General features: G+C 34.8%; 2 protein-coding genes and 1 long non-coding RNA gene across 5 annotated transcripts in view; 2 read left to right on the top strand and 1 right to left on the bottom strand.

Annotated features, from left to right (window-relative positions):
• Window positions 1–7,792, top strand: part of LOC125652711 (cyclin-dependent kinase inhibitor 3-like) — an 11,054-nt gene extending 3,262 nt beyond the window's left edge. Inside the window, exons 2-7 of the mRNA XM_048882080.2 lie at window positions 2,176–2,231; window positions 2,333–2,377; window positions 2,745–2,967; window positions 4,357–4,388; window positions 5,150–5,253; window positions 7,400–7,792. Of these exons, the coding sequence (XP_048738037.1) occupies window positions 2,176–2,231; window positions 2,333–2,377; window positions 2,745–2,967; window positions 4,357–4,388; window positions 5,150–5,253; window positions 7,400–7,495 (556 nt within the window). The 3' untranslated portion in view covers window positions 7,496–7,792. The remainder of the gene's footprint in view (window positions 1–2,175; window positions 2,232–2,332; window positions 2,378–2,744; window positions 2,968–4,356; window positions 4,389–5,149; window positions 5,254–7,399) is intronic.
• LOC125652712 (uncharacterized) lies at window positions 2,273–27,471 on the bottom strand. The gene is made up of 4 exons (XR_008802857.1): window positions 27,133–27,471; window positions 23,683–23,748; window positions 5,006–5,060; window positions 2,273–2,938 (listed from the first exon to the last, which is right to left on the bottom strand). It is a non-coding gene; the product is annotated as an uncharacterized LOC125652712 (long non-coding RNA).
• LOC125652710 (alpha-actinin-like) overlaps window positions 20,406–27,471 on the top strand; it is a 43,926-nt gene continuing 36,860 nt past the window's right edge. For 2 of the 3 annotated variants that reach the window (XM_048882079.2, XM_056164731.1), the window contains exons 1-2: window positions 20,406–20,527; window positions 22,717–22,848. The gene's annotated coding sequence lies outside the window, so the exon portion shown is untranslated. The remainder of the gene's footprint in view (window positions 20,528–22,716; window positions 22,849–27,471) is intronic. The other variant, XM_048882078.2, reaches the window with a different exon arrangement.

Genomic DNA, 27,471 nt, shown 5'->3' with positions numbered 1-27,471 from the left:
TTTTTTGAAGATATGTCAGAATATAATTGGCTCTGATTTGTCCTTTACATGACAGGTGACCATTATGACTTTCTAATTCATATCAGATATGATTCATAAGTTTTAACTATCATGATTTGGCTATCGATTGGCCAATGGTGTATGCCATATGCTCAAATTAAGCCAGGGTCTTCGGGCCAATCTGTGGTAAACTGTGTAATATAAATAGATTTCTAAAACTTTGAAGGAGTAAGAGTCCATGTTGGTTACCAACATAAAATAAGAATAACTGGATTATCCCTCTGAATATGTTTTTATCATCTGATTTATTATGGAAAAGTTAGTCGTCTAATGTTAAATTTCTTACAACTTCATGTAATTTGGTGTATAAATCTAGAACATACACATGTAATGTAGAATTCAAACCACAGACCACACTGGTCAGCAAAACATGCAGTGATATTTTTCCCCCAGTGTGTTCAGGCTAAGGCCCTATGTGGAGGCTTAAGCAATTAAACAGTACCCTTCATTTATAGTGTCAGAAGTAAATTACCATTAGAAGTGGGTTGGCTAACTTCATGGAACAGATCCAGGGGGTGGGGGTCAGGATTCTTATCTCTCTCCCCACTCCCAGAATTTTGCCAAAATATAAAGAACCTCGAAATTTTTCAAAATGATTTGAAGGAGATTTTGCACTAATATACTAAATTCTTGTTAGAGTAGTGATCTAATTATATTTGTAAACATAGACAAACATTGAATATTCTATGATATCTTTATTATCCTACTAGACTTGTGTGGTAATAACCTACAAAATATACTGCAACATTGTTTGGATATCCTCCCCAACCCCACCCCACCCCTTTGGAAAATATTCTAGATCTTCATGTATACCCGGACTACTGACTTGAGAGGAAAGGAACATATCAGGCAATATTTCCTTTTTTGTTTTCAATAGTTTACATTTAGTTGATTTATTGTTCATGTTAGTTTTTGGATCCAGATCTCCTGATCTGATACAGTACTGACCGATACGTCACAATTTCATGGGCAATTCAGGAGAAACAATATGGTGTTTTCAATTGGGATTGCAGCCTTAGACTAGAGGTCTCCTTAAAATAAAATCACTGATTGACCATGGATGTAATGCATATGGGGGCTAAATTTTCCTGGGGTCACTCAGAGCGAACTTTTATCTGGACTTCATGGTATGAAAGGCTGTAGCAGGCAGGGAAGTCTTATGTTCTCATCTTCTCCGAGTCAGAGCTGAGGTTGAAGGAGAAAATGAAGACTCAGTCTAATTGCAACACACACACACACATTTTTAGCTCACCTGAGCTGAAAGCTCAAGTGAGCTTTTCTGACAATCTGATTAAAATCAGATCCTCGATCCGCTCCTCTTTTTTTTTTTTTTTCTTGTCGCTACACGAGGTAGCGACAAGAAGAAGAAAAAGAGAAGCGGATCGAGGATCTGATTTTAATCAGATTGGCTTTTCTGATTGCCCGTTGTCCATCGTCTGTCCATCTGTAAACTTTTCACATTTTCGACTTCTCCAGAACCACTGAGCCAATTTCAACCAAACTTGGCAAAAAGCATCCTTGGGTGAAGGGCTTCAAGTTTGTTCAAAGGAAGGGTCATGCTCCCATCAAAGGGGAGATAATCACAAAAATGCAAAAATAGGGTGGGATCATTTAAAAATCTTCTTCTCAAGAACCACTGAGCTGACCTTTACCTGAATGCTTACTGACATAGTGCAGATTCAAGTTTGTTCAAATCATGACCCCCGGGGTTAGGATGGGGCCACAATAGGGGATATAAGAACCACTGGACCAGGAAAGTAGAAATTTACATGAAAGCTTCCTAATAAAGTGCAGATTTAAGTTTGATCAAATCATGACCCCCGGATGTAGGATGGGGCCACAATAGCTAGGGGATCAAAGTTTTACATACAAATATATAGGGAAATTTTTTTTAAAATCTTCTCAAGAATCACTAGGCTGTATTTGACATGTTTTTTGTATGTTTTGTTATTGTAGGCTGGATTTGACATTTTTTTTTTTTATTTTTTTTTGTTATAGTAGGCTGGATTTAACATGTTTTTTGTGTGTTTTGTTATTTACTTGTAGGCTGGATTTGACATGTGTTTTGTCATTGTAGGCTGGATTTGACATGTTTTTTGTGTTTTGTCATTGTAGGCTGGATTTGACATGTTATGGATATGAAACTCCTGTGGGAATCACATCCTTACCTGGTATGTTAACTGATATTGTAAACATAAAAGTTAAACATGCAGCAGGTGCAGAAAAATTTATCTATAAACTACTTAATACACATGATGATCTTTCTTCATAGGTTGCCGTTTCAAAGATGTCTGGAGATCCCTGGAAAATGATATAAGTATAACTATGAAAGTTTCATGATGTAGAATAAAATACTTAGTTATCCTCTTCAAGCCTTTGTAGACCTTTGACTCAAGCTTTGAATATGTTATATAAATCGTAATATATAATCATAAAACTTTAAAAGGGATTGCTTTATTCGGTGTTTAAATTACGAGTTTCTAGGGCTGCGTGTTTCTACCGTAAATCATCTATATGTTGCTAAACTTCATTTAGCAATATTATCTCGTCAGATATCTAAATTTGTTAAAAACTATTCACCAGAACCTTAATTACTATCACCACAAGGTAATTAACTTTGCAAATGAATGCAAAAATGAAGTTCTCATGAATTAAAAGTGATTTGCAGTATTCATCCTTTCTAGAATGTCTGGTTTCTGAGGAGGTGCAGGATGTGTACTGTCTGTGCAGTAAAGGAGAGCTGAACAAGTACCGTGTCCAGTGGTTGCTTCATGAGCTGTCAGGGGCGGGGCTCACCGTCCACCATTTCCCCTTCCTTGATGGTCAGCCTCCAGCCACAGCCCAGCTAATGAGGATTGTAGAAGAACTCAAGATCAGTCTTAAAAACAACAGAAAGGCCATCATACAGTTAGATTAACTTAAATATTGTTGGTGAAAATTGTAGAATACTGTTACAGTAGCTTATTTAGTCCAAAACAAAAGCCATGAGAGAGAGAAAGAGGCTGCATGATGAAATGTATTTTGAGGACAATTTTTTACCATTCGACCTGCTTTATGAGGGAAAAAGTGCACTAGGAGGACAAAAATTCTGTTGTTATGGTTACGTCCTCATAAACATGACCCACAGAATGTGAAAGGATTAAATACATGATATTAGATTGGTGGGAATAAGTTGTGTAGGGGACATATCCCAACTGATATTTTCTCTCGAAAACTTTTTTTTTTCACTATTCAAAAGAAAGTATTGGATAAACTTATATATATGTCCCTATAATTAACAAAGACAGTAGACTTTCTTACCTTTACAATAATTCTATGTTTCCCTGTCACAATCCCAGACATTGTGAAAATGTTATCACTAAACAGGTTTTCTATTCATCTGTCATAGACCGATCATATTTTATAGCACAGACTGTCTGTCCGTCTGTCAGCATTTTGTGGGTCAGATAAAAGCAGCTAGTACGTACAAGGCTAGGATCATCAAATATGGTACACATATCCCCTATGGTTGAAGGAAGAAGCCCACTGTTTGTCAAACTTACATGGGTAATTTTATAGGCACAAAAGAAGATAGAAACAGTACTGAAAAGGCTAGGATAATTCAAACTTGATACACGCTTTCAACCATCATAGACATGGTTGTATTATTGTGTGGTGCAGTGTTTCTGTGGCAGTCTGCTCATCCATCAGCACCTTAAATTGTGAGAAGGATAAAAAAAAGTATATTAATGGGGCTAGGATAATCAGGCCTGGTACACATGTTCCCTGTGGCATAGTTGTTGTGTATTGGATTTTAGGAGTTACATGACCAAGCTATCATGAAGGATACATGTTGGAATACATAATACCAGCATGACTATTGCTGCCATTTCTACACAAGTGTGTCAAGTTCAGACTTTTTTAAGCAGGTCCTTTCCTGACTGTAAGATCCTCCTTGGATATAACTTACTTGCATGGAAGACATACATAAACCTGTGGAATATTGTATATATTAGGGAATATGTTTTGAATAATTTCAGATCCTTCCTGGTCTAAACTTGCAATAGATAATGCATACTCTCAGTCCTCTCGTGTGTGATGCATGTCACTCTGATATTGTGAAAAAGACATTGAGCTTGTATGGAGCATTTATGTTATTCTTTCACGTACAAAACTTATATAAATAATTCATGTACTGCTACAGTGTATAAGCTTAATAGGCACAAAAATTTGAAGTGCACTCATTCATAAATTGTTATTATCAAGTGACCTATGTTATGATCTTTGATCAAACTGATTTCATCTTCTTTTTTTTAGTTGCTATGGAGGATTGGGGAGATCTTGTGTGGGTAGGTGATGGTGCTTTATAGTCTCTTCATAGCAAATTAGCAGTATACTGTGGTGTCACTAATTTTCATAGCAAATTAGCAGTATACTGTGGTGTCACTAATTTTCATAGCAAATTAGCAGTATACTGTGGTGTCACTAATTTTCCTGGGCATTCAATTTCGTGGGGTTTTCCTAAAGAATACAACTTTGTCGCTATGTAAGTTCATGGACACCTAACCTTTATTCTATTAAAACTATGATATTAAAGTGTAGGATCATGTGTCTGGATTTTGTTGCCATGCTAAACCATGAAAACAACAAAAGAATTTGTTCCAAGAAAAATTATGAAACCACATGCAATATTGTAGATTCAGTTTATTTGCAGGACTTTGATTTCCGAGTAATTTGGAAGATAACAAAATCACGAAAATCAATTTCTCACGATATTTCTTGTTTTAAATATGTGCTTCAGTACAATTAATCACTGGTGAAAATTTCTTATGTTAAAAAAAAAATTTAAAAGTCTATGGATCTTCCTTTTTGGGGGCAAATTTGGGAGGAAATTTTCACTACATCCCTGCTTTCTACTGACACTGTCTTTTGCTGTGCTCAAGAATTACTCTGAAATAGTACGTACCTGTAATGGAGGTGCTCTGTATACTGTCAGGCCAGTCTTTTTTTATATTGCTACTCTAAAGCAGAAGTAATACATTTGTAAAAACATTTTACATTGAATTGATATTTTTGGTAATTTCTAATACACTTCTATACAACATTTCAGTTGGTGCATGTGTCTTGATGACTTTGGATTCTGAGATGACCCCCGAGAAGGCAATAGAGAAAATGAAAGAACTGAGAGGACCAAGAGCTGTTCAAACAGTCAAGGTATATTGTTTCTGTGTACATTTACATGCTGGAAATTTCTCAGTTGCTAGATTATGCTTACATAAATGAAAATGAGATAAACGCAATGATGTTTAAAGGTCTCATGTAAATTTTGCTGTTTATTACTCTGTGTAAATCTCTTTCATATTATGGTTTAGATTTAAAATAGAGGTGCGCGGTATACCAGTGTACCGGTATTTTTCTGGTACCAGTATGTACCGCGGTACACGAGGTGAAATACCGGTATATTCAAGTCTGATAACACTTTTAACAAAAATATAAAACTGAAATTAAAGAAATTTCTGTACGCAGTGACTCACTTTATTTACATCATACCCTCGTTGTGATGTAATGAAAGGTAAGTCTAATAACTGTACACAATCGGTAAAACATACGAAGTATAAAACGTGATGAGTAGATTATTAATGATATGAAAACAAGTAAAAATTAAAGAAAAAAAATAATGTGAAACATTTCATTAAGTAATTATTTTAATATATAAGGCAGATTATAAAAATTGTTTTTATGTTGTTTGGTTTATGTTGGTCGAATACCATTTCCACCATTAGGCAAACCCCAAGTTTAAAAAATAAAATAATATGGCAGATGCAGACTTGTGCGTTCGAAACCACCGTTCTTCACGCGAGTACAAATTCCTGCCGATTCTGAACGCCGAGTTAATGGGTTTGAGGTGCAAGAATATAGGAATTGTGGTCAAAGAACAAGAACACGTTCGTGCGCACATGTTCTCGTTATTCTCTTTAGAGAAGTGAACAGGCGTATCCTACATCATAGTACATGTAGAAGTTATCATCATTCGCGACTCTAAGAACAGTCATGATACAGAGACACTGCTACACTGTATGTACGATATACTTTTGTTCTGTTAACTGGTTTCAAAATAGATTTAAATAAGATATTTTCCTTATTATTTACATTTCAATAAATTAAATGCAATTTACAATCAATAAACTAATAACTGCTCATTGTATACAATAAATCACAACTAAAATCCACTAAAATTGAATCATAATATTAAAAGATTAAATCTGCGGTATACCATGGTGTGTACCGCGGTATTTTGCAAATACCACAGTATACCGCTGTACCTTTATTTTCTGCGGTACCCAACTCTAATTTACAAGTCCTTTCTTTTAATATGAATTGCCAGTCCTTGTTCGTTTTAGGAATTGCATGAAGTTTTATAGCAATGTCAACTTTGAATACTTTTCATTTTTGCCAATAAAGAGTTAGGATACTCTAATCATTACCATATGTTTTGTGATAACAGTACGGGACTTTCATATTTGAAAATCACTAGTATAGCTTAATTACAGGGATGATGCTGGTGTTCCCATGCCTATATGTCCATCTATCTGTCCCACAGTATGCTTTAGATGTGAAGGTTTCAAACAATTTTTAACAAGCACCATCCCCAAGCAAAATGACATCATAACAATAACATGAGTACCTTTGTTAAACATTGACTTGTAAAGCAACATTTGATTATTATGACATAGTCCTATCAATATAAAGTCGATAACAGTTTTACATTAGATTTCTGGCTCAAAGGCATTGACATATGAACTTTTAACTTAAAAAATCAGTAGGTATATTTTTCTCTTTATCTTCCATTTCTAATAGTGTGATATATACTCAAATCTGATATGATACTACATGTATATATACATGTAGTATCTAATTGCATTGACTATGACCTTGACCTTTTGACCCCCAAAATAATAGATATCTGTCACCATTTCTGACCTTGAAAATAGACTTTGACCTATCACCATGAAAAATAGTCTATTCAATGAACCTCAGTTTATGGTCTGAATATGTCTCACAAGCCCACACAATTGCAGTTTGTTGCAAGGGGATTAAAAAAAAATACTTATTAGAATTTCATGTAAATCTGATAACTATAGCAACATAATATAGATTTGTAGAGATGTATTAGTGTATTCAGGATTGAGGAGAGGAGGATAGAGAGTAGTCTGACAGTTATTTACGAGATAATAAAATAAAAATATCAACCTGGCAAGCTCAGTAATTTTCTGGCAATTTTTTAAACTAGCATCATATTTTAGTAAAAGGAGACTAAAAGCAGTATGTTAATTGTCTTTCCATGTGAAATGTTTTTCAGCAATTCAACTATGTAAATGAGTTCCGACAAACCCTAGCAGATTTCCTGAAGGAGTTTGAAGACGTGGATGTAAAAACTAGATCTCTCTCAAGATGACCTATCTGTACAAGTATATGTACTGTATATACTGTACAAGATACCAATAGTAGGGTAATTAATTGATGAATAGTGCATGAATTTGTTTATGCATATATTGAATTAATATTTTTCAGTATGGATCAAATTATAGTCTTTGTGCCAAAACAAAGTCATTTTTGTTGTAAAGATGTTGTGTAATTCAGTATCATGTTGAAATGATGTAGATTATCATGTTTCTGAAAGTCCATAGATCTGTCATAACTTATTGAATAAAATTGAGATGCTATGTTCCTGGAGGAAGTTGAATTCAGCAAACAGTGTTCCTGTAATTCTATTTATAGTTAACAATAGAAATTTTAAAGTGATAGCGGCTTATGGCGACATGGCGGATACAACAATATGTACATGAACAATGAAGTACTGCACTGCAGCATATGATACAAGGTGTAAAATGAAACTAATATACCAATAGCACTTTGAAGTTAACAAATACATGTATTTTTATTAATCAATTTATTTTTTTGCATTTATTGTATTAAAAAAAACACCGCTACCATCCAAAAAACAGTGAAAGAGGTCAAAGGGCCACATATTAAATTAAAGCAGTTGCAATTTCCTATGTAAAATTTTAAACTTCCATTCATGTGGTCTCACCTCAGTTTTTTGGGGTGTGTTTGTTTTTGTTTGTATGCTGTTTTACATCTCATTCGAAAAAATTCAATCAGATAGACATCACCAGCTTTAGATGAAGTGTGACACATTTTGACCTACAGTGTATGCTAGGTGCTCAAGGTCATGTAGTGGAAAAGGATTTTCATTGTACCAACCCCAACTTTGACACTGGACCTCCATTAAGTTCATACTTGAAAGGCCCTCGACTTTCACGTTTAGTGCTGGGCTCTTGACGAAGGATCAGTCGCTGTCTATGTTGAATGTCTTAGATTTGACACAGAGCCATATGGCGTGCCAAATTCATATAAACTCAAATAATTGAAGATATCTTTTGTTATTTGAAAGTATTATCAAATCAATTATTGCATGCATACACTGATCTCCAAATGTAATTTTGTGAGCAATTATTCCATCACATTGATGCACGCTTCAATTGAATTGATGAGAGCAATAATTGATTTAAAAGGCGCATTATTTCAATTGATGAGAGCAATAATTGATTTGATGTGCATATTAATTCAGTTATTGCTCTCATTGATTCAATTGATGCATGCATCAATGTGATGGAATAATTGCTCGCAAAATTGCATTTGGAGCTCAATGTAAATGATTTGACGATCTCTTTAATTCAATTGAAGATATCTTTGATTATTTACAATGCTTTTATATAAGCAATTAATGTGTGCATCAATTCTTTTATAGAGAGCAACAATTCATTTAAAGGGACTGGTTCACGATTTTTGATAAAAATATTTTTCATTTTTGATGTTAAACATTTAAAATATAACTCATTTATTGTTGACAGCCAAAATTTTGACCTTCTGAATACAACAATAAAAGCGATATTTTATCCTTAAATCTGTGTTATGTAAACAAAGACTCGAGTCATTTTATGTATACAAACAAACAAGTGAAATATTGATTTTGTAATATAAAGCATCTTAATTTTGCATAGTCAAAAACTTTTACTATTAGATAACACGTTTTATCCCAAAATTGCTTGAAATGTGAAAGATATAATAAATTTAGATCAAAAACATTTCTTTTGAAAATTTCGGAAACAATAACATACCACAATCTCTGTTTACAAAACAAATAATAAACTCTCTAAAATGAGCTTCTGTGATAATGTATAACCTTAATTTTTATGTGAACTCTTTTAAATACTGTACATTAGACAGTAGATTTTGATCATCAAAAGTGAAAAAGAAAATTTTGAGGAAAATCGTGAATCAGTCCCTTTAAAGAGATCATTAATTCAATTGTGGATATGTTGAATCGAAGATTTCTCTAATTATATAGTTATTCTCTCTAAAAGAATTATTGCTGCATTAATTGAATTAATAATATCATTAATTCAGTTGAAGAGAGCAATAATTCAATTACTGCATGCATTAATTGTGTTGGTGCCCCACACTGACCACAGGGGTCATAGTGTGTACACATTGTAACCTACACAATGTGAAAAAGCTTGCTTCTTCTACAGCCTCAGTCCAATCATGGTGAATACATGTATGAGAATTATAAAATGTAACCTTTTGCTTCTTGAGAAGATTTTCAGGTCAACTGATCCATTGCTATTTGTGCATTGTCCATCATGTCATTTACTTTTTAGCATTTTCAACTTCTCAGAAACTACTGGACCATTTTTCACCAAAATTGGAGTATGACATCTTTAGGGATATAGGAACAAAATGAGTGGGCATTGTGGTCACTGTATTCCCAAGGGGTGGGGCCAAAACTTCAAATGTCATGCAGTTCTAACAAATTTTTATGCTTAAACATGTTTCAAATAAACTGAGTGCACAGTTATTGTGAGTATAAAGATATCAACCAGAACTGTTAAATTTTAGCTCCTTGAATCAGACCCCAGGGTAGGGCTAAATAGGTCATATTTAGACAATATATTTAATATTTTTAGTTTTTTTTACTTCAGAACAAGTAGCTGTAAAACCGAGTGCAGTTATAATGAACGTAAATAAAGGCCTCTACCAAATTCATGAAATTCATAGTCCTGAGGTTAGAGGTGCAAGCCTCAGGGCATGTAATGCTGAACAGATAATAAAGATAAAAATAAATGTATTTTATCTTTAAAAATTGTACTTCTCTACTCCTGAACATGTACATGTAGCAGTAAACTGAGTGTATAGGCATCATGAGCATAAAGAAATCTTAACCAACATTGTGAATGCTGTAACCCCTGTGTCAGGGGTATGGACCCCAGTGTGGGGCTTTACGGCTTGTAAGCTGAAAATACATAAACAAAAAACATTAAACACTCATCTTGTCACAAATACTGTTTACTACCAGACAATGTGTAATAACCTTGAGCCAAGGTCACAAGTCAAACAAGAGGCCCACAGGCCAAATCACTCACCTGAGCCATTTTGCCCATGCCATTGTTCAAGGTCAAACACCAAAGTATAACAAGGTCTTAAATTGCCATAAAGAATCTATATACAAAATATGAAAGTCCTACCTTAAATAGTTCAGGAGATATTAAATATGTCTAGGCTTTTTTAAAAGTAGGTCAAAATCTAAGGATCAAACTCCATTGTATCACAATGTCTTGCCATAAAGAATCTATGCAAAAAAATGAAAACCCTACCTAAAAAGATTCCAGACATACTTAATATGTTATATTTTCTGAAAAGTAGGCCAAAGGACATGACATGAAATGAAAGATCTTACCATAAGAAATTTATATATAAAAGATTAACCTTAAATAGTTCAGGACATATTGTAATTGTCAGAATTTTATTAAAAGTAGGTCAAATTTCCAGGTCTAGTTCATAGGGATCACATGAAAGGTCTTTATGTAAGGAATGTATCTACAAAATATGAAAGCCCTAGCTTGAACAGTTCAAGAGATGATTTTAAAGATTTTTTAAAAATATATCAGCATATAAAACTTTGATTTCTTATTGTGGCCCCATCCTACCCCTGGTACCATGATTTGAACAAATGAAACTTAAATTTACTCTATGTCAAAATGCTTTCATGTAAATTTCAACTTTTCTGACCTAGTGGTTCTTCAGAAGATTTTTAAACATTTTCCCACTGTATTTGTATGAAAAAATTTGCTACCCTATTGTGACCCCCACCTTACCCCCCCGGGGGACATGATTTTAACAAACTTGAATCTGCAGTATATCGGGAAGCTTTCGTGTAAATTTCTGGCCTAGTGGTTCTTGAGAAGATTTGTTAATGACCCCACCCAGTTTTTGCAATTTCGTGATTATCTCCCCTTTGAATGGGACCTGGTCCTTCATTTGAAAAAATCTGAAAGCCCTTAACCCAAGGATACTTTGTGCCAAGATTGTTGAAATTTGCCCGACGGTTCTGGAGAAGAAGTACATTGAAAATGTAAAAAGTTTACGGACGCCGCACAAGAAGTGATCAGAAAAGCTTATTTGAGCCTTCATCTCAGGTGAGCTAAAAAAATATTAGAAATTTTAATTTTATTCCGGTCACAACTTTGTAATGGAAAGATATTAGTTCTAATACAGGAACTAGTAATTTTGTCTGCAATGATAACAGTACGGTTCTATACTACACCACTCCTAATAAATATAGGATCCCCCATGGTTTGATATGATTTATATTGAACTCGTGTGTTTTCTATTCATGAGCCAAGCCCATATGAGATTCTTTTTTAAAACAACGAAGAAGAAAAAATTATTGATATTTAATGTATTTTTCAAAAATATAAACTAGATTTAAGTACTAAAATTCATCGTTGACCCAATCGTTACTTTAAACGGAACAGCTCTTGAACATGAAGCATATTTGGTAATGTGTAATAAAAACACCGGATGGAATTTGTATTCATTGTCGAGGAAGAAAACAATGTCAATTTCAAAAGAAATACATGTATAAGAGAAAAGATTATTAGTATACGAGGGCTGTTCGATATGTAATGTGTATTGTACCACAGCGTGATAACGCTTTGCACGATTTCGTGGATGATGATACTCTTGAATAGCTCTATTCAATACCTTTCCAACAGTATAAACGTGAGCCTTCAGCTCCACATAGTTTTAAACTTATAGTCATTTCAATAGAGCCAGTCATTGACTACTGTTGTAAAATAGTTTTAAACTTATAGTCATTTCAATAGAGCCAGTCGTTGACTACTGTTGTAAATATGTCTGGGGAAACGGGTTGAGAATATTGAAGAAATTGGAGCTTATATAAAAATTCGCACAAAACTCGGTCATTCGGTATTGCAGATTTCAACTGAATTGGGGGAAGTTTATGGGTCTGATAAGGTATCTTATGAGACAGTTCATAGGTGGAGAAAGAAATTTCTGACTGGCACAGAGTCCGTCAAAGATGCAGCAAAACCTGGTCGACCTGTGACTGTAACAGGCAAGGCAAGTGTCTCAAAAGTCAGGGAAATAATTGAAAGTGATGACAAATACACGATTGGTGATATTGCCAAAGCTGTTGGCATATCGCTATTGCGGGTGCATTTCATTTTGAATGTACGAAAGATTTCTGCCAGATGGATATCGCATATATTGACAGATGAAATAAAACGGGTACGAGTACAAACCGCTAAGGAATTGCTCAAAATGTTTCCCAAATTCAATCAAACACAATTTACAAACATTGTTACTGGTGACGAAACATGGGTTCACTATTTCGAACCAGTAATAAAAATTGGAAACAAAATATGGCTAACTAAACACGGTAGAAGGCTTGTTGCCAAAAGAACCATAAACACAAAGGAGGTTCTTTATTGCATATTCTTCTTATGTGTACAAATTCCGTTGCCGAAGGGCAAAAGCGTTACTAAAAAAGCTCAAGAAATATCATAAACGATGCCCTGTGTCAGGATTTAGGCATGTTCGTCTACTTCATGATAATGCTCCATCACACATCTGAGCTTGTGAAGCAATTTTGGAAGTCGGAGAAAGTTACCGTCTTGCCACACCCACCATACTCTCCAGATCTAGCCCCGTGCGACTTTTTCCAAAACTTAAAAAGTTCTTATCTGGTCGTCGTTACAAGTCCCTACAAGCCCTTGGTTCAGCCAGTGCCTCCGAGGTCCACCTAAATCAGCGTACCGTGACGCATTTCAGAGATGGATTCAGAGATTAAAATTATGTATTTCAAACCACGGAGAATACTTTGAAGGGATGTAATGTTCATTTCACTATTTGAGTCGAATGCTTTTTGCGATATCGTACAATACACATTACATATTGAACAGCCCTCGTAGTTCTACAGAATATGCTAATTATACGATAACCCTGCAAGACAGTAATATTACAGAAACTGGTTTTCTTTGATGCAGCAAAATCTACTACTCGAACAAAACCTGCCATGCCACTCTAAGCGGTAGGCATTGGGTGTAACTATGGCAAGCCATTATAATAGAATTATAAGTGGTGACGGATTTGAAACAAGAGGCCCCTGGACGACATCACTCACCTGAGTCTACTTGGCCCTACTGTTGTGATTTTTAAAAGATTTTTTTTATCAATTTTTATTCTCATGAAAAATTTTGACCCCATAATGTGGCCCTGACCTAACCCCAAAAGATCACATGAAAATGAATGCATAGAAGCCTCAACACAAACATGACTAGTTTGATCTTGCCGTTCTAGATAAGACCAAGGTCATAGATCATCTCCATGGATAACCGTCGAATCGACGATGCTTTTAATATCGCCTCATGTGAATGCGGATGCGCAAAGTTATGTTGCAGGATGTGCTCTGTTGTTTCTCTTCTTGCTTGACGTTTTGCTTCCAGGCCATCAAGATGTGTGGTTTCAAAGAGTTTGACGCCTTTGTTGATCGCAGTCCTCCATACATCACAGTCTTTTGCCAGGGACTACCATCCATCGACTTTGATGTCGCAGGCTTTGAGAAAAGTCTTGACTGCATCCTTGTAGCGTTTCAAGGGAGCTCCTAGATTACGTTTGCCCATAGCAAGCTCTGAGATGAACAGCTGTTTGGGGATACGGCCATTACCCATTCTCATAACATGAGCGGTCCATCTGAGTTGAGTCTTGATTAACAAAGCTTCGACGCCAGGTAGATTTGCACGCTTTAGCACCTCTGCATTGGAGATCCTATCTTGCCACTTGATAACCTTGTCTTGCGAAGACAGTGTTGATGCAATCGGTCCAGTTGCTATATGTGGCGCCTATATGGGGTCCAGGTCTCGTAATAGTACAGTAGTGATGTCAGCACAACTGCTCTGTAGACGGCTACCTTAGTTTGCAGTTCTAGGCCGCGCCCACTCCACAGTCTAGTCCAGAGGCGACCGAAGGATGCACTAGCTTTGGACAGATGACTGGATATTTACTTATCCAGGCTACAATCGGAGGTCACGTGACTGCCGAGCTAGGTAAACGCATCTACATGTTGGAACTGTCTCCTCAATCTTTATGCATGGCTCTTGTGGCACTGATTGCAGCTTCGTCTGGTGGAGTACCTCTGATTTCTTGAGACTGATTGTGAGACCAAACGAACCACATGCTTCCGACAGGTTGTCTGCTAGTTCTTGCAGGGCGTCCTTGGAAGTGGCTGCTAGGGCACAATCATCTGCAAACAGAGTATCCTGAAGCAGAGCTTGGTGCACTTTGGTCTTTGTCTTTAGTCTTCACAGATCGAATCCGCGTCCATCTGATCTGTAGTTTATGGTTATGCCACGACTTGGAAAGAGTTTATTGCAACATGACTACAAACAGGATGCTGAAAAGTACGATGGCCGATAGCGGCTGCCACTTTACACCTACATTTTGTGTGTAGCGTGTACATCGTTTGCTGAAAACTCACTGACAACATACACTGACTACTCAGGTGTAGAGTGTCATTAAAAAATCCCATGTGCACTCTACACCAATGTTTTGTGTGTAAAGTGTCAGGGGAAAAAACCATGTACACTCTACACTAAAGGCTGACATCGGGTTTCAAATTCGTATTTTAATTGGCCCGTAATTCACTGTAGCACCCTGTCGCATTTTAATTAGCTCGCAAATTGCCTCTGAGCTTTGCTTCTCTTAAAAGAATTACACGTGCTTCTAATCTCCATGGACATAGATGCGAATAAATAGAGAATATGTAAGTACATAGATAGAAATTATGGCCACTATCATTTTATTTAGAAAGGAGTTGTCAAGAAAAAATCAATCATGGTCATTATATCATGCTTGCAGGTCTTTGTGTATTCCAATACGGACTTCGGGAGATGAAGATGGCACAATTATTTTACTTACGTATTCTCTTTATATTCACACCTGTACTGCCAGTTTAGAAGCACGTGTAATTCTTCTAGAGAACGAAAGTTCTCGTGCAGTTAGTTGAACGAAGCTACGAGGCAACTTGCGAGTTAATTAAAATACGACAGGGTGCTACGGTGAATTACGAGCCAATTAAAATACGAAAGGGGTACCAAGTGAGGGGAAAGGAAAGATGTGCCTACCAGTTTGAAACCCGATATCAGCCTTTAGTGTAGAGTGTACATGAGTTTTTTGTTTTTTTTCTGACACTTTACACACAAAACGTTGGTGGATTTTTTTTAATGACACTCTACACCTGAGTAGTGAGTGTATGGTGTCAGTGATTTTTCAGGAAACGATGTACACGCTACACACAAAATGTAGGTATAAGGTGGTGGCCGCTATTGGCCATCGTAGAAAAGCGTTGGAGCCATCAGATAACCTTGCTTCACGCCATTGGTGACTGGAAAAGGTTCTGACACACAGTCGTTTTCCAAACCTCCTGCCGTCATACCATCGTGGAAGGATCGTACTATATGAGTAAACTTTACAGGGCAGCCAAGTTTTGCGATGATTGACCAAAGACCAGTTCGATAGACAGTGTCGAATGCCTTGGTCAGATCGATGAATATGTGCTCTCGTTAATTCAATTGATGCGCGCAATAAATAAAGAGGTTCGCACCCGAGATTTGGAGTAATGTCAATTTTTTGGGAAGTGTATTTTTGATTTCTACATTGAAGAAGAATTAGGAAATTAAAAAGAAAAATCGGGGTCGCAACGCTTGTTATTGAGTTATAATGTTCTAAACATGACCTTTTTGCACTTAAAATTTATCCAATTAAACAACATAAGCAACACAAATCAATCATTACTTAAAATAGATACATAATCCTGTCTTCTAGCACTACAGATAAAAAAATCAATTAATACTAGTAATGGAAGTAAATAATGACCTTTTTGCACTTGATATGAAAAACTTCATGATATCAAAATTGATAATTTAAAAGAACATATTTGGAGTAATGTCAATTTCTATAACTTTACACAATTTTCAAGGTCTAGTCTTACAATTTAAAATGCAACTTTAAAAAGTGGGTGTTGGAGATCAAATTTTTTAATTATTGGCGAAAATACTGAATTTTTATACAAAATTTCGAGTAAATTAATTAAAACTTTCTTAAGAATCGGTGTTCTGTTTGGAAAAATATATCAACCAAGTTAATAAATTACAACATTTGAACTAGTTCCAAGTCTCAACTACCTGTATCATAAATCATAAAACTGAAATATATGTATAGTCCTGAGTATAAAAATAGACGATACATTGGATGAAACAGAAACTGTAATATCATAAAGAATTAGAACTTTTTTGATTAATGAATCCTTCCGCCACAAAATAAAGTCCCTGCCAAACCCTTTCAAAATTTGAATTGACACAAATTTTTCAACTGGATAGGGTTCAGCAATAAAATGTGTGATGTGTTTGCACCAATGGGATCAGTATTGAACCAGTAAATACTTACATGTAGTTGTAGTATCCTGCGCAGTTGTACTGAGAGCAATAATTGAATATATCTTCAATTATTTGAGTTTATGTTAATTTGGCGCTCTATATCAACACTTCAAGTAATATACCTTTATTATAATCTGAAAATTTTATTTTGTTGTAAAAATATGCTATTATGATAGTTTAAATCAGGGGCGTAGATAGGGCTGTTTCAATGTGTAGGCACGTATGAGCTATTAATTAATTTTTGCGAGCAATATTTCTACTAAATTGATGCTCTCATTAAATGAATTGAAGAGAGCAATAATTGAATTAATGCACGCATCAAATCTATTATTGCTCTCATTAATTGAATTAATGCGCGAATCAATTGAATTGAAGAGAGCAATAATTGAATTAATGCGCGCATTAAATCAATTATTGCTCTCATTAATTCAATTGATGCGCGCATTAATTCAATTGATGAGAGCAATAATTGAATTGAAGCGCGCATTAATTCATTTGATGAGAACAATAATTGATTTGATGCGCGCATTAATTCAATTAAAGAGAGCAATAATTGAATTGATGATATCTTCAAATAATTGAAGACATCTTCAATTATTTGAAGATATCATCAATTCATTTGATGCGCGCAACAATTGAATTAAAGATCTCTTCAAATAATTAATGCTATCATTAATTCAATTAATGTGTGCAATAATTCAGAATTGAAGATATCATTAATTATTTGAAGAGATCTTTATTTCAATTGTTGCGCGCATCAATTATTTGAGTTTATGTTAATTTGGCGCTCCATATTATGGAGCTGAATTGATGCGCGCTTTAATTGAATTAATGATCTCTTCAAATTAATTAATGATATCAACATTTGAATTGATGCGCGCTACAATTCAATTGAAGAGAGCAATAATTGATATAATGTGTGCATTAAATTAATTGATGAGAGCAATAATTGAATTGATGCGCGCATTAATTCATTTGATGAGAGCAATAATTGATATAATGCCCGCATTAATTCAATTATTGCTCTCTTCAATTGAATTAATGATATCTTTAATTCATTTGAAGAGAGCAATAATTCTTTTAGAGAGAGCAACTATATAATTAAGATATCTTCAATTCTATGGAGCGCCAAATTAACATAAACTCAAATAATTGAAGATATCTTCAATTATTTGAAGATATCATCAATTCAATTATTGCTCTCTTTAATTGAATTAATGCGCGCATTAAATCAATTATTGTTCTCATCAAATGAATTAATGCGCGCTACAATTCAATTATTGCTCTCATCAATTGAATTAATGCGCGCATCAATTGAATTAATGAGAGCAATAATTGATTTAATGCGCGCATTAATTCAATTATTGCTCTCTTCAATTCAATTGATTCGCGCATTAATTCAATTAATGAGAGCAATAATAGATTTGATGCGTGCATTAATTCAATTATTGCTCTCTTTAATTCATTTGATGAGAGCATCAATTTAGTAGAAATATTGCTCGCAATAATTAATTTAGAGCTCGGTTTAAATAATTTGATGATCTCTTTAATTCAATTGAAGATATCTTTAAATCATTTACAATGCTTTTGTATAAGGAATTAATGCGCGCATCAATTCTGTTAAAGAGAGCAACAATTCAATTAAAGATATCATTAATTCAATTGTGGATATGTTGAATTGAAGATATCTTTAATTATATAGTTGCTCTCTCTAAAAGAATTATTGCTCTCTTCAAATGAATTAAAGATATCATTAATTCAATTGAAGAGAGCAATAATTGAATTAATGAGCGCATTAAATCAATTATTGCTCTCATCAAATGAATTAATGCGCGCATCAATTCAATTATTGCTCTCATCAATTGATTTAATGCGCGCATTATATCAATTATTGCTCTCTTCAATTGAATTGTAGCTCGCATCAATTCAATTGTTGATATCATTAATTCATTTGAAGAGATCATTAATTCAATTGAAGCGCGCATCAATTCAGTTGAAGAATTAATGCTATCATCAATTCAATTAATGCGCACAATAATTCAGAATTGAAGATATCATTAATTATTTGAAGAGATCTTTAATTCAATTGTTGCGCGCATCAAATGAATTGATGATATCTTCAAATAATTGAAGATATCTTCAATTATTTGAGTTTATGTTAATTTGGCGCTCCATACAATTCAACATATCCATAATTGAATTAATGATGTCTTTAATTGAATCGTTGCTCTCTTTAAAAGAATTGATGCGCGCATTAATTCCTGATGCAAAAGCATTGTAAATGATTTAAAGATATCTTCAATTGAATTAAAAAGATCATCAAATTATTTATACCGAGCTCTAAATTAATTATTGCGAGCAATATTTCTACTAAATTGATGCTCTCATCAAATGAATTGAAGAGAGCAATAATTGAATTAATGCGCGGATTAAATCAATTATTGCTCTCATTAATTCAATTGATGCGCGCATTAATTCAATTGATGAGAGCAATAATTGATTTGATGCGCGCATTAATTCAATTAAAGAGAGCAATAATTGAATTGATGATATCTTCAAATAATTGAAAAGATCTTCAATTATTTGAGTTTATGTTAATTTGGCGCTCCATACGTGTGATGAAACTGAAGGTTTTACCGAGGCGGTAGGTACAGGAGGGGGGATCACCCCCGAGAAATTTTTTGAAATATCAGGACTCGTTTCCACTACCCTGAGCATCAAAATTATTGCAATAGACAGTACATATTGTAGAACTTTTGAAAAATTTAAACTGTTCAATTCGAGAGCGAGTCATTGTGATCACCAAAGTTTAGAAAAAAATATATAAACATTATGTAGAATACATTATAAAAAGAAAAGGTCCGACAGAATGATAATTTTATATCCGATTTATATATGTTTATTTTGCAAACATTTATGGACTAAAACGTGTTTTGATAATAAAGGGAAAAAATGTGTAGGCACGTGCCTACTTGAGCCTAACGGAGTTACGCTCCTGGACTTTTGTATGTAACTTTAACCATGGTCATTGATAGAATTAAAACCAAGTTTAAGATTTTATCAAAATAAAGATTTGGGTTCTATTGGATATATAGAATTAAATAGAAATTTTTGTACGGGAAGACAATAATGTAATTTTGCTTCATTCATAGCCTCTGGATAGGTTTTCTAATACAAATTTTAATAACAAAGGGTCATTTACCTATATTTAACATATTTTGGATAAATTATTGGTTCTGTATAAAGATAATTTCTTTCTAGAAGGGGGATGGGGTGTACATGTATATGAGATCTATGTACAAGCTATCCACACTTCAGGTCCCTGCGGATGAATGTAGACTTAAAGTGGGTGAACTAAAAAGGAAGAACGGGGAACAAAACATGTCTAAGGGGAAAAGGGGGTGAAAGTAGAAAGGAATGGCTGAAAGACCCAGAGGTGGACATCCTCCTCTTTGAATTTCTTCTATAAGTGAAAAATTCGTTGTACGAGTTATTTTTAGCATACGAATAAAATTTGTACGGTTATCTAAGACATGGTGTCACATTCTCAAATCATTCTAAGGTTTTCTTTTGTATTCTTAGCTGCTGCTGCGAGTTTTGTAGTTTATGATTCAGTCGTGGAAAAGAAGGTAAGAGAAAAATTACGCAATGACTGCAAAAGTAAATTCACACCGATCTGTTTGTATGATATAACGCAGCTCGAATTTTCTCGTTTTGACATGCCGAGATGAAATCCCCATGTTTTGGAGACAGACTCTCTGATATTTATTATGAAACTATAGCTGTAAAAAATATATCAAAAGTAATGCACGTTATATCTTGAGCTTCTGTTCTGCGATAATGAATCAAGCAGCAAATCTGTTAACTCGAATTTCCTCAGAATGATAGTTATGAAACCACCTGGTATCTGTATCACTCCCTTATTAATATACGTTGTTGTCGCCAAGGTTTATGACATTAGTACGATAGATCAGAGTGTGTGCACTTTAGCAAGTTTACTGTTTGGATGGCATTAGTCATTTGAAGCCTTCAATAAATGATGACTGTTTGAACTGCTATATCTGGCACCAGCTGACTTGGAATATGATGCAAACCACTCAACCTCGTTTCAAAGAAAGATGAGGCATAGATTGCATCAGTACTGTTGGAGTGTAACTGTTGACAGTTGCAAAATCAGTGGTGGAGCTAAGTGTTATGGATTTGTAGTTGTTGGTTATGAACTGAGTAGATAGGTGCTGCACACTCTTTCCAGTCTGTCAATGTCCTGTTTAGGGTGAGGAATCCATGTGATGCAGTTATATCCGAGGGCTGGTCAGATAAGGGATAAATTGGCATTTTTCTTGCATTGGATGGAAAAGAAACCCAGTTTTCTCTTAAGGAAGCCAAGGGTGATGTGTGCTTGCAGGTACCAGTGCTATGGGTGCTTCTTTTCAGGTAATCAGAGATTTTGATACTAAGTTAGGGGTTTGTGTGGAGGGGGAGGGTTTACATAGGAATCAGATGTAGCTGGTTGACTGCTGTATAATGAAGATATAGCACTTGTTGGGGTTAAACTACATACTACAGTCAGTGGCCCAGGTTTCAAGTCGGGGTTTTCTTTAAGCTGAATGTGGTCTTGTAGGGAGTTAGTGGCACAGGAAGAGGAGCAGGCCCAACACTATTCAGTATTGCTTGAAGTACCCCAGAATCCACTGAGAACTCTTCTGATGTGAAGGCCTTTATCATAATGGCAATCTTCCTGCACTGGAGAAAGTTGGATAGCTAGGTGTGAAGGGGTCTTCTGATTCCAAACTCGTACTGTTATCCACACTTCAGGTGCTTGTGGTTGAATGTAGACTCAAAGAAGAATTCAAATGTTGTTTCCATACATTTAATGATTCTGTTACATCTAATTTGAGGGGAAAACACTTAAATGCCAATTCCGATTATAATCAATTATTAATCGATTACATGTATCCGATTATTGCCGATAATCAATTATAGTTTTTGTTCCTAATGCCCATCACTACAAATAACAGTGGCAAGGTTACTTTGTTGGGTTGTAGCTGTCTTGTGTAGTTTGCAGATGCCTTCAGTACTGATGGTGATGGGAGGGATGTCTGCTGATCGATGGGATAGGATGTTAAGTTTCTTCATGAATACAGACTTGAACTGTGTTTGTGGGATGTGGGCCTTGCTCTGTTGTCACTGAAAAGTTGGTTTTTCACTATCTGAGTATTATGGATGTTGTCCTGTTTCTTGATATACTGCCAGAAGGGTTTGCTGCTTTGTTTCTTTCAGCCTTGATCTTCAAGGATGGAGTTTATGCAATCCAATTAAAATTAGATAAGCGGATCAAAGGATCTAATTTTAATGAGATTGGAGTTTTTTAAAGCTTCTTTCAGTCTTCTTCATATGGCATTGGCACTCTGTCTGATGGAATGTGTAGGCTCACCAATGGTCAGTTTTTCTGGCAATTGTCAGCAAGTAATTGAACAGGCTGTCAAATGTCATGGGACATTTGAATGATTTGTGACCAGCCATTCAAAACCCAAGGTCTTCCAACTTCCTCATAGGATTTTTCGAAGTTCCAGGGTCTGGTTTATGGCATTAAATGTAACCGGAAGGGGGGAAATGCGACGGACTAGACCGGGATTCGAACCCTGGCCCCCTGAATTCTTTAGTCACTGGGAGACAAATTTGTTGTCGGAATACAGAATGTGATGGAATAAACAGTGTAAAAAACAATGAAATTATGAAATTGAGAATGAAAATAAGGGTTAGAATGCCCATTGAAATGGATTGCACAGGTGTTATATGTTCCTTGTCTATTTTACAGCGCTTGAGAGAAGGATTATTCAGAGAGTATGAAAAAATGAAGATACAACAACGAGAGGCTATTGAACAACAGAAGGAAGACCACAGTAAATGGAAAGAGGAAAAGAAACTAGAGAATCGACGAAAACGAGAAGTATGAATCTGTTTGATGAGTGAACAGTGTGGTGTTATGAAGGTGTTTAGAATTAGCTCGCTTTTGTATCAAACTAATTAAGTTGTAAGCCCTCTCTGTGAATCCCAAACTAATTAAGTTGTAAGCCCTCTCTGTGAATCCCAAACTAATTAAGTTGTAAGCCCTCTCTGTGAATCCCATACTAATGAAGTTGTAAGCCCTCTGTGAATCCCAAACTAATGAAGTTGTAAGCCCTCTGAATCCTTGATTTTGCAGATTGTATCCATGAACTAGTCATTTTGTCTGCATTGACTTAGACAAGTGTCACCTAGATGTACATCATGTACTGGGTTCCTCTAAGGGTTTGAACTTATTTGGAAATTGAAGCTGTTTTGTTTTAGTATGTTTACATAATAAAGGAATACCACAAGTGCATAATAAATCAGTGCCTGCTCCAGACCTGTTGTGTGTCAAGTCTTCTCATTTGTGATTCAAGTTCACTAGAGCCTTCAGAATTTATGTTAGTTTGCTTTTTGATATTCTTGATCACCAACCCTAATAATTTCTAGTGAGCTTTTCTGATCACCTGTTGTGTGTCTGTAAACTTTTAGCATTTTTGATTTCTTCTCCAGAATCACCTTGAGCATTCAATTTGAAATAAAGAATCATATTTTACAAGCACATTGGATGATATACAAATGAAGCACCAGATTTATCCGTCGTGATCATCCAGGCGTTTGTGTATACTCTCCACAAACATCTTTGACTCTTTCTTCATTAATTTTTTCTGAACTCAGAGCAAGGCTCATCAAAATTCTGATGAAGATACTGATTGGCTAGTTCAAAAAGTAATACCTGCTCTTCTAGAAACTACACTGTATTTTGAATCAATGTCTTGAGAGTTGAAGCATAGGTTTTCCACTGAAAGAAAAAATAGATTCAATGTTTAGAAAAAAAAAAATTTCCAGAAAAGATCTTTATGGACTCTTCCTTGCATAACTATTATGTAAGTTCAATGTGACACCTGGGATGACCCTGTATTAAAATACAATTCTGTTAATTAATTAATCCTGATAAAGTATCGTTTATTAGAGTTCATACCAGGAACTCACAATTTTTATCAAGCACCATTGCAAACATATTTTCTTTCAAAAATGTCCTTAATTTTTTTTTCTAGATCAGCACCATTTAAAAGGGAATTATGTTATAGAAAGCATCCAGACGTTTGTAGGACTCCGTATACAAAAACAGCTGGATGATTGAGACTAATCGTGCTATAGTGATGTATTCTTTGAGTTATTGCCCTTATGTCATAAGTCAATGTTATACACAATTACTGATTAAGCAATTTTGATTGCTTAAAATGTGCCAACAATTAAAACTACATTTTTAAGGAAATTCTGCCTAATATTTCTGACACTTTGCAAAACTACTTTATACACGGCTTTGATTATGCAAGAGATTGTCAAGCCTCGGATCAATCACTCACATTAGTACATAGTAAATTCTACAGCATGGAAATTTAGACAAATTAAATTCTGACACATAAATTCTTTGCAAATTTTTCTTTTAAAAAAAAAAATCAACATTCCATCATGCAAAAGCTATCCATAAAAAGAATTTGGTTTTTAAGTTGAGCTTGGTGATTATCTCAGTTTTTATAGTATCCAGTGTAAGAGTGTCATTTCGCTGGTAATCTATTACAATTGTGTGGTCTGAGACAAGGTAGACTTGGAACCATTCATGGGACACGACAATCAACATCTGGTAACCAGGATGGATTTAACTGACAATTTGATAGGCAGATTTACCCAGCAGACCACCAATCTTTGCGTTGTAGTTTTCATTTTCATTTGAGGATATTTATATGAGAAGTGAATGTAGATTGTGTGCATGATTTTGAATTATTGTTAGTACAATCTGTGTGGTTTGTTATGATGAAGGGTCTTCACTTCCTTGTTTCAGTTTCCTGTTGCTTGATTGTGCATACCTCATCATATAGGAAATGCTTCATTTCCCTTTCCACTCATGCAGCTTTCCAAAACATTTCACACAAATATTTAGATATGATCTTGGGATTGTATATTACTTACTGTAGCAAAGGAGATAATGGAATTTGATCTAGAATTTAATAAATTCATTGAAATTATGCAGTATTTTTTCTCTCCAAATTTTGATAAAATTTGCATTATTTCACTATTTTTTGTCCATATAATTTTGTGTAATTTATTATTCTACACTTATTCAAACATATGGTATATGGCGGTTTTTTGAAAAATGAATCTTTAGTCAATTGAGGAACATTTTTTGAAAACTTTATTTTACATACTTAAAAGTTATCAACGATCTCTTGACTCAAAGTCTACATGAATACTATTGGAAGATTTTTTAAATCAATATATATATATATATATATATATATATATATATATATATATATATATGTGTGTGTGTGTAAGACTCCAAAGTACGATCGGACTCTAAAGTGCGATGGTCTGCGCCAAACCCTGATGGTGTTGCATGCCAAAGTATGATGGTCCTCACTCATGCACCAAAGTGCGATGGTCTGACATGCTAAAGTGTGATGGTGTGACACACCGAAATCCATTGGTTTGTAAACTATGTGTTGTTTTACCGAAATATCAGTGCAAAATCCATGCACAAAAAATAAGAATAAGAACTTATTTCATTACTGTCGTGTTATTAAACACAAAATTTTCTAACGCGAAATCGTATAGAATGTTTTATATTATAGCATACCCCTAGGAATTTAATATGTGTACGTCAAAGTAATAAATGATCATGAATTAAAGAATGTTTGTTCGAAGAAGATAATTCGACAACAAATGTACTTTGCCGTTCTCAATATCCTCAACAGAGTAAATCTTGCCATTGCTGTCGTCCATGTAACATTTCTTCGGTTTTATTTTGAAAGATGTTAAGAATGACGTCACAATGATGGGACGTCACAAATGTCATTGAACTCTGCACCATCGGACTTTGGCATCCGTAACGTTAACAAACCATTGCACTTTGGCGTAACCATCGCACTTTAGAGCGACCATCGCACTTTAGAGTCTTACATATATATATATATATATATATATATATATATATAATGTATAAATTTCTAATTTTTCTATTCGCCCATCGATGAAAGGTCATATTATGGTATGATTTTTAAATCTGTTTATCAGCTTTTTAGTCCCCTTCCGACAAAGTTGATCTGTCCATCTGTCTGTAAACTTTTCAGCTTTCTTCTTCTTCTCCAGAACCACTGGGCCAATTTCCATCAAACTTGGTACACATCATCCATGGGTGAAGGGGATTCAAGTTTGTTCAAATGAAGGGCCATGTCCCCTCTTAAGGGAAGATAATCACAAAAAAGCAAAGATAGGGTGGGGTCATTTAAAAATCTTCTCCTCAAGAACCTCTGAGCCAGAAAATGCTGAGATTTACATGAAGGCTTCGTGACATAGTGCAGATTCAAGTTTGTTAAAATCATGACCCCCCGGGGGTAAGATTAGGTGACAATAGGGGATCAATTTTTACATACAAATATATAGGGAAAATCATTAAAAATCTTCTAAAAAATCACTGGACCAGAAAAGTTTACATTCACATGAAAGCTTCCTGACATAGTCCAGATTCAATTTTGAAAAAATCATGGCCCCTGGGAGTAGGTTGGGGTCACAATACTGAATAGGGATCAAAGTTTTACATGCGAATATATTTAGAAGGATCTTTAAATAAGAGCCAAGGTGACTCAGGTGAGCGATGTGGCCCATGGGCCTCTTGTTTAGTTTCTGAATTCAGCCACATGATCATCAATATTTCTAAATGGTGTACTATAAATAAAGTGTATAACTTATATCTAGCTTGATAAAAAACATGTTTATTTCTACAATAGACAGCACATGTAGCATTAATCTAATGTTCATCAGGAAATGGCTATCATTACAATTTGTAGAAATACCAAAGGCAAAACATCAGAAATTTAAATCAACATGTTCAAGTCTGAAACTCTGATCATTTGTTTTTGACATCATGGAACAATTGATGCTGTAGATAGTTCAATGGTTTCCATTTGTGTGATGATTATGGTAACACATTCTGTAGACTACATGTAGTCCACGAACCTGTGGTAACATGTGATCCTGTATTATGTATATTACTTACATGCATATACATGTATGTTTACACACTGTACACTGAATATCCTTGACTTCATGTATTTCAAATTTGTGGTTATCTGTATACATATATATATGATGATTAATGCATGTGACCAGGAAATTAACTTACGTGAATAAGGAAGAAACCTCAAAGACAATGTGTTGAGCATCAATGATCAATTGACATCTGGTCATATATTACAATATTTTATCAATACACGACATATTTGCAGGAAGTAATCTGTAGTGACAAATTACTATTAAAGTTTAAATCCAATTTTGAGTAAAATTACCTCCATTTATTAATAGGATTTTTTTCAGTACTTACCAAAGCATATATATAGATGAGTGTTTTATGAGAAGAGCATCGGTGTTACAATGCATAATAAAATAATACATATAAGGGATAGGTTAATCACAAGTTGTTGATGTGCCAAGTTTATAAGGACGTCTCATTTAAGTGGGGCAT

The sequence above is a fragment of the Ostrea edulis genome, chromosome 5 (assembly GCF_947568905.1).
Source record: "Ostrea edulis chromosome 5, xbOstEdul1.1, whole genome shotgun sequence".
Classification (NCBI taxonomy): domain Eukaryota; kingdom Metazoa; phylum Mollusca; class Bivalvia; order Ostreida; family Ostreidae; genus Ostrea; species Ostrea edulis.
This window is presented reverse-complemented; position numbering and strand designations above follow the sequence as displayed.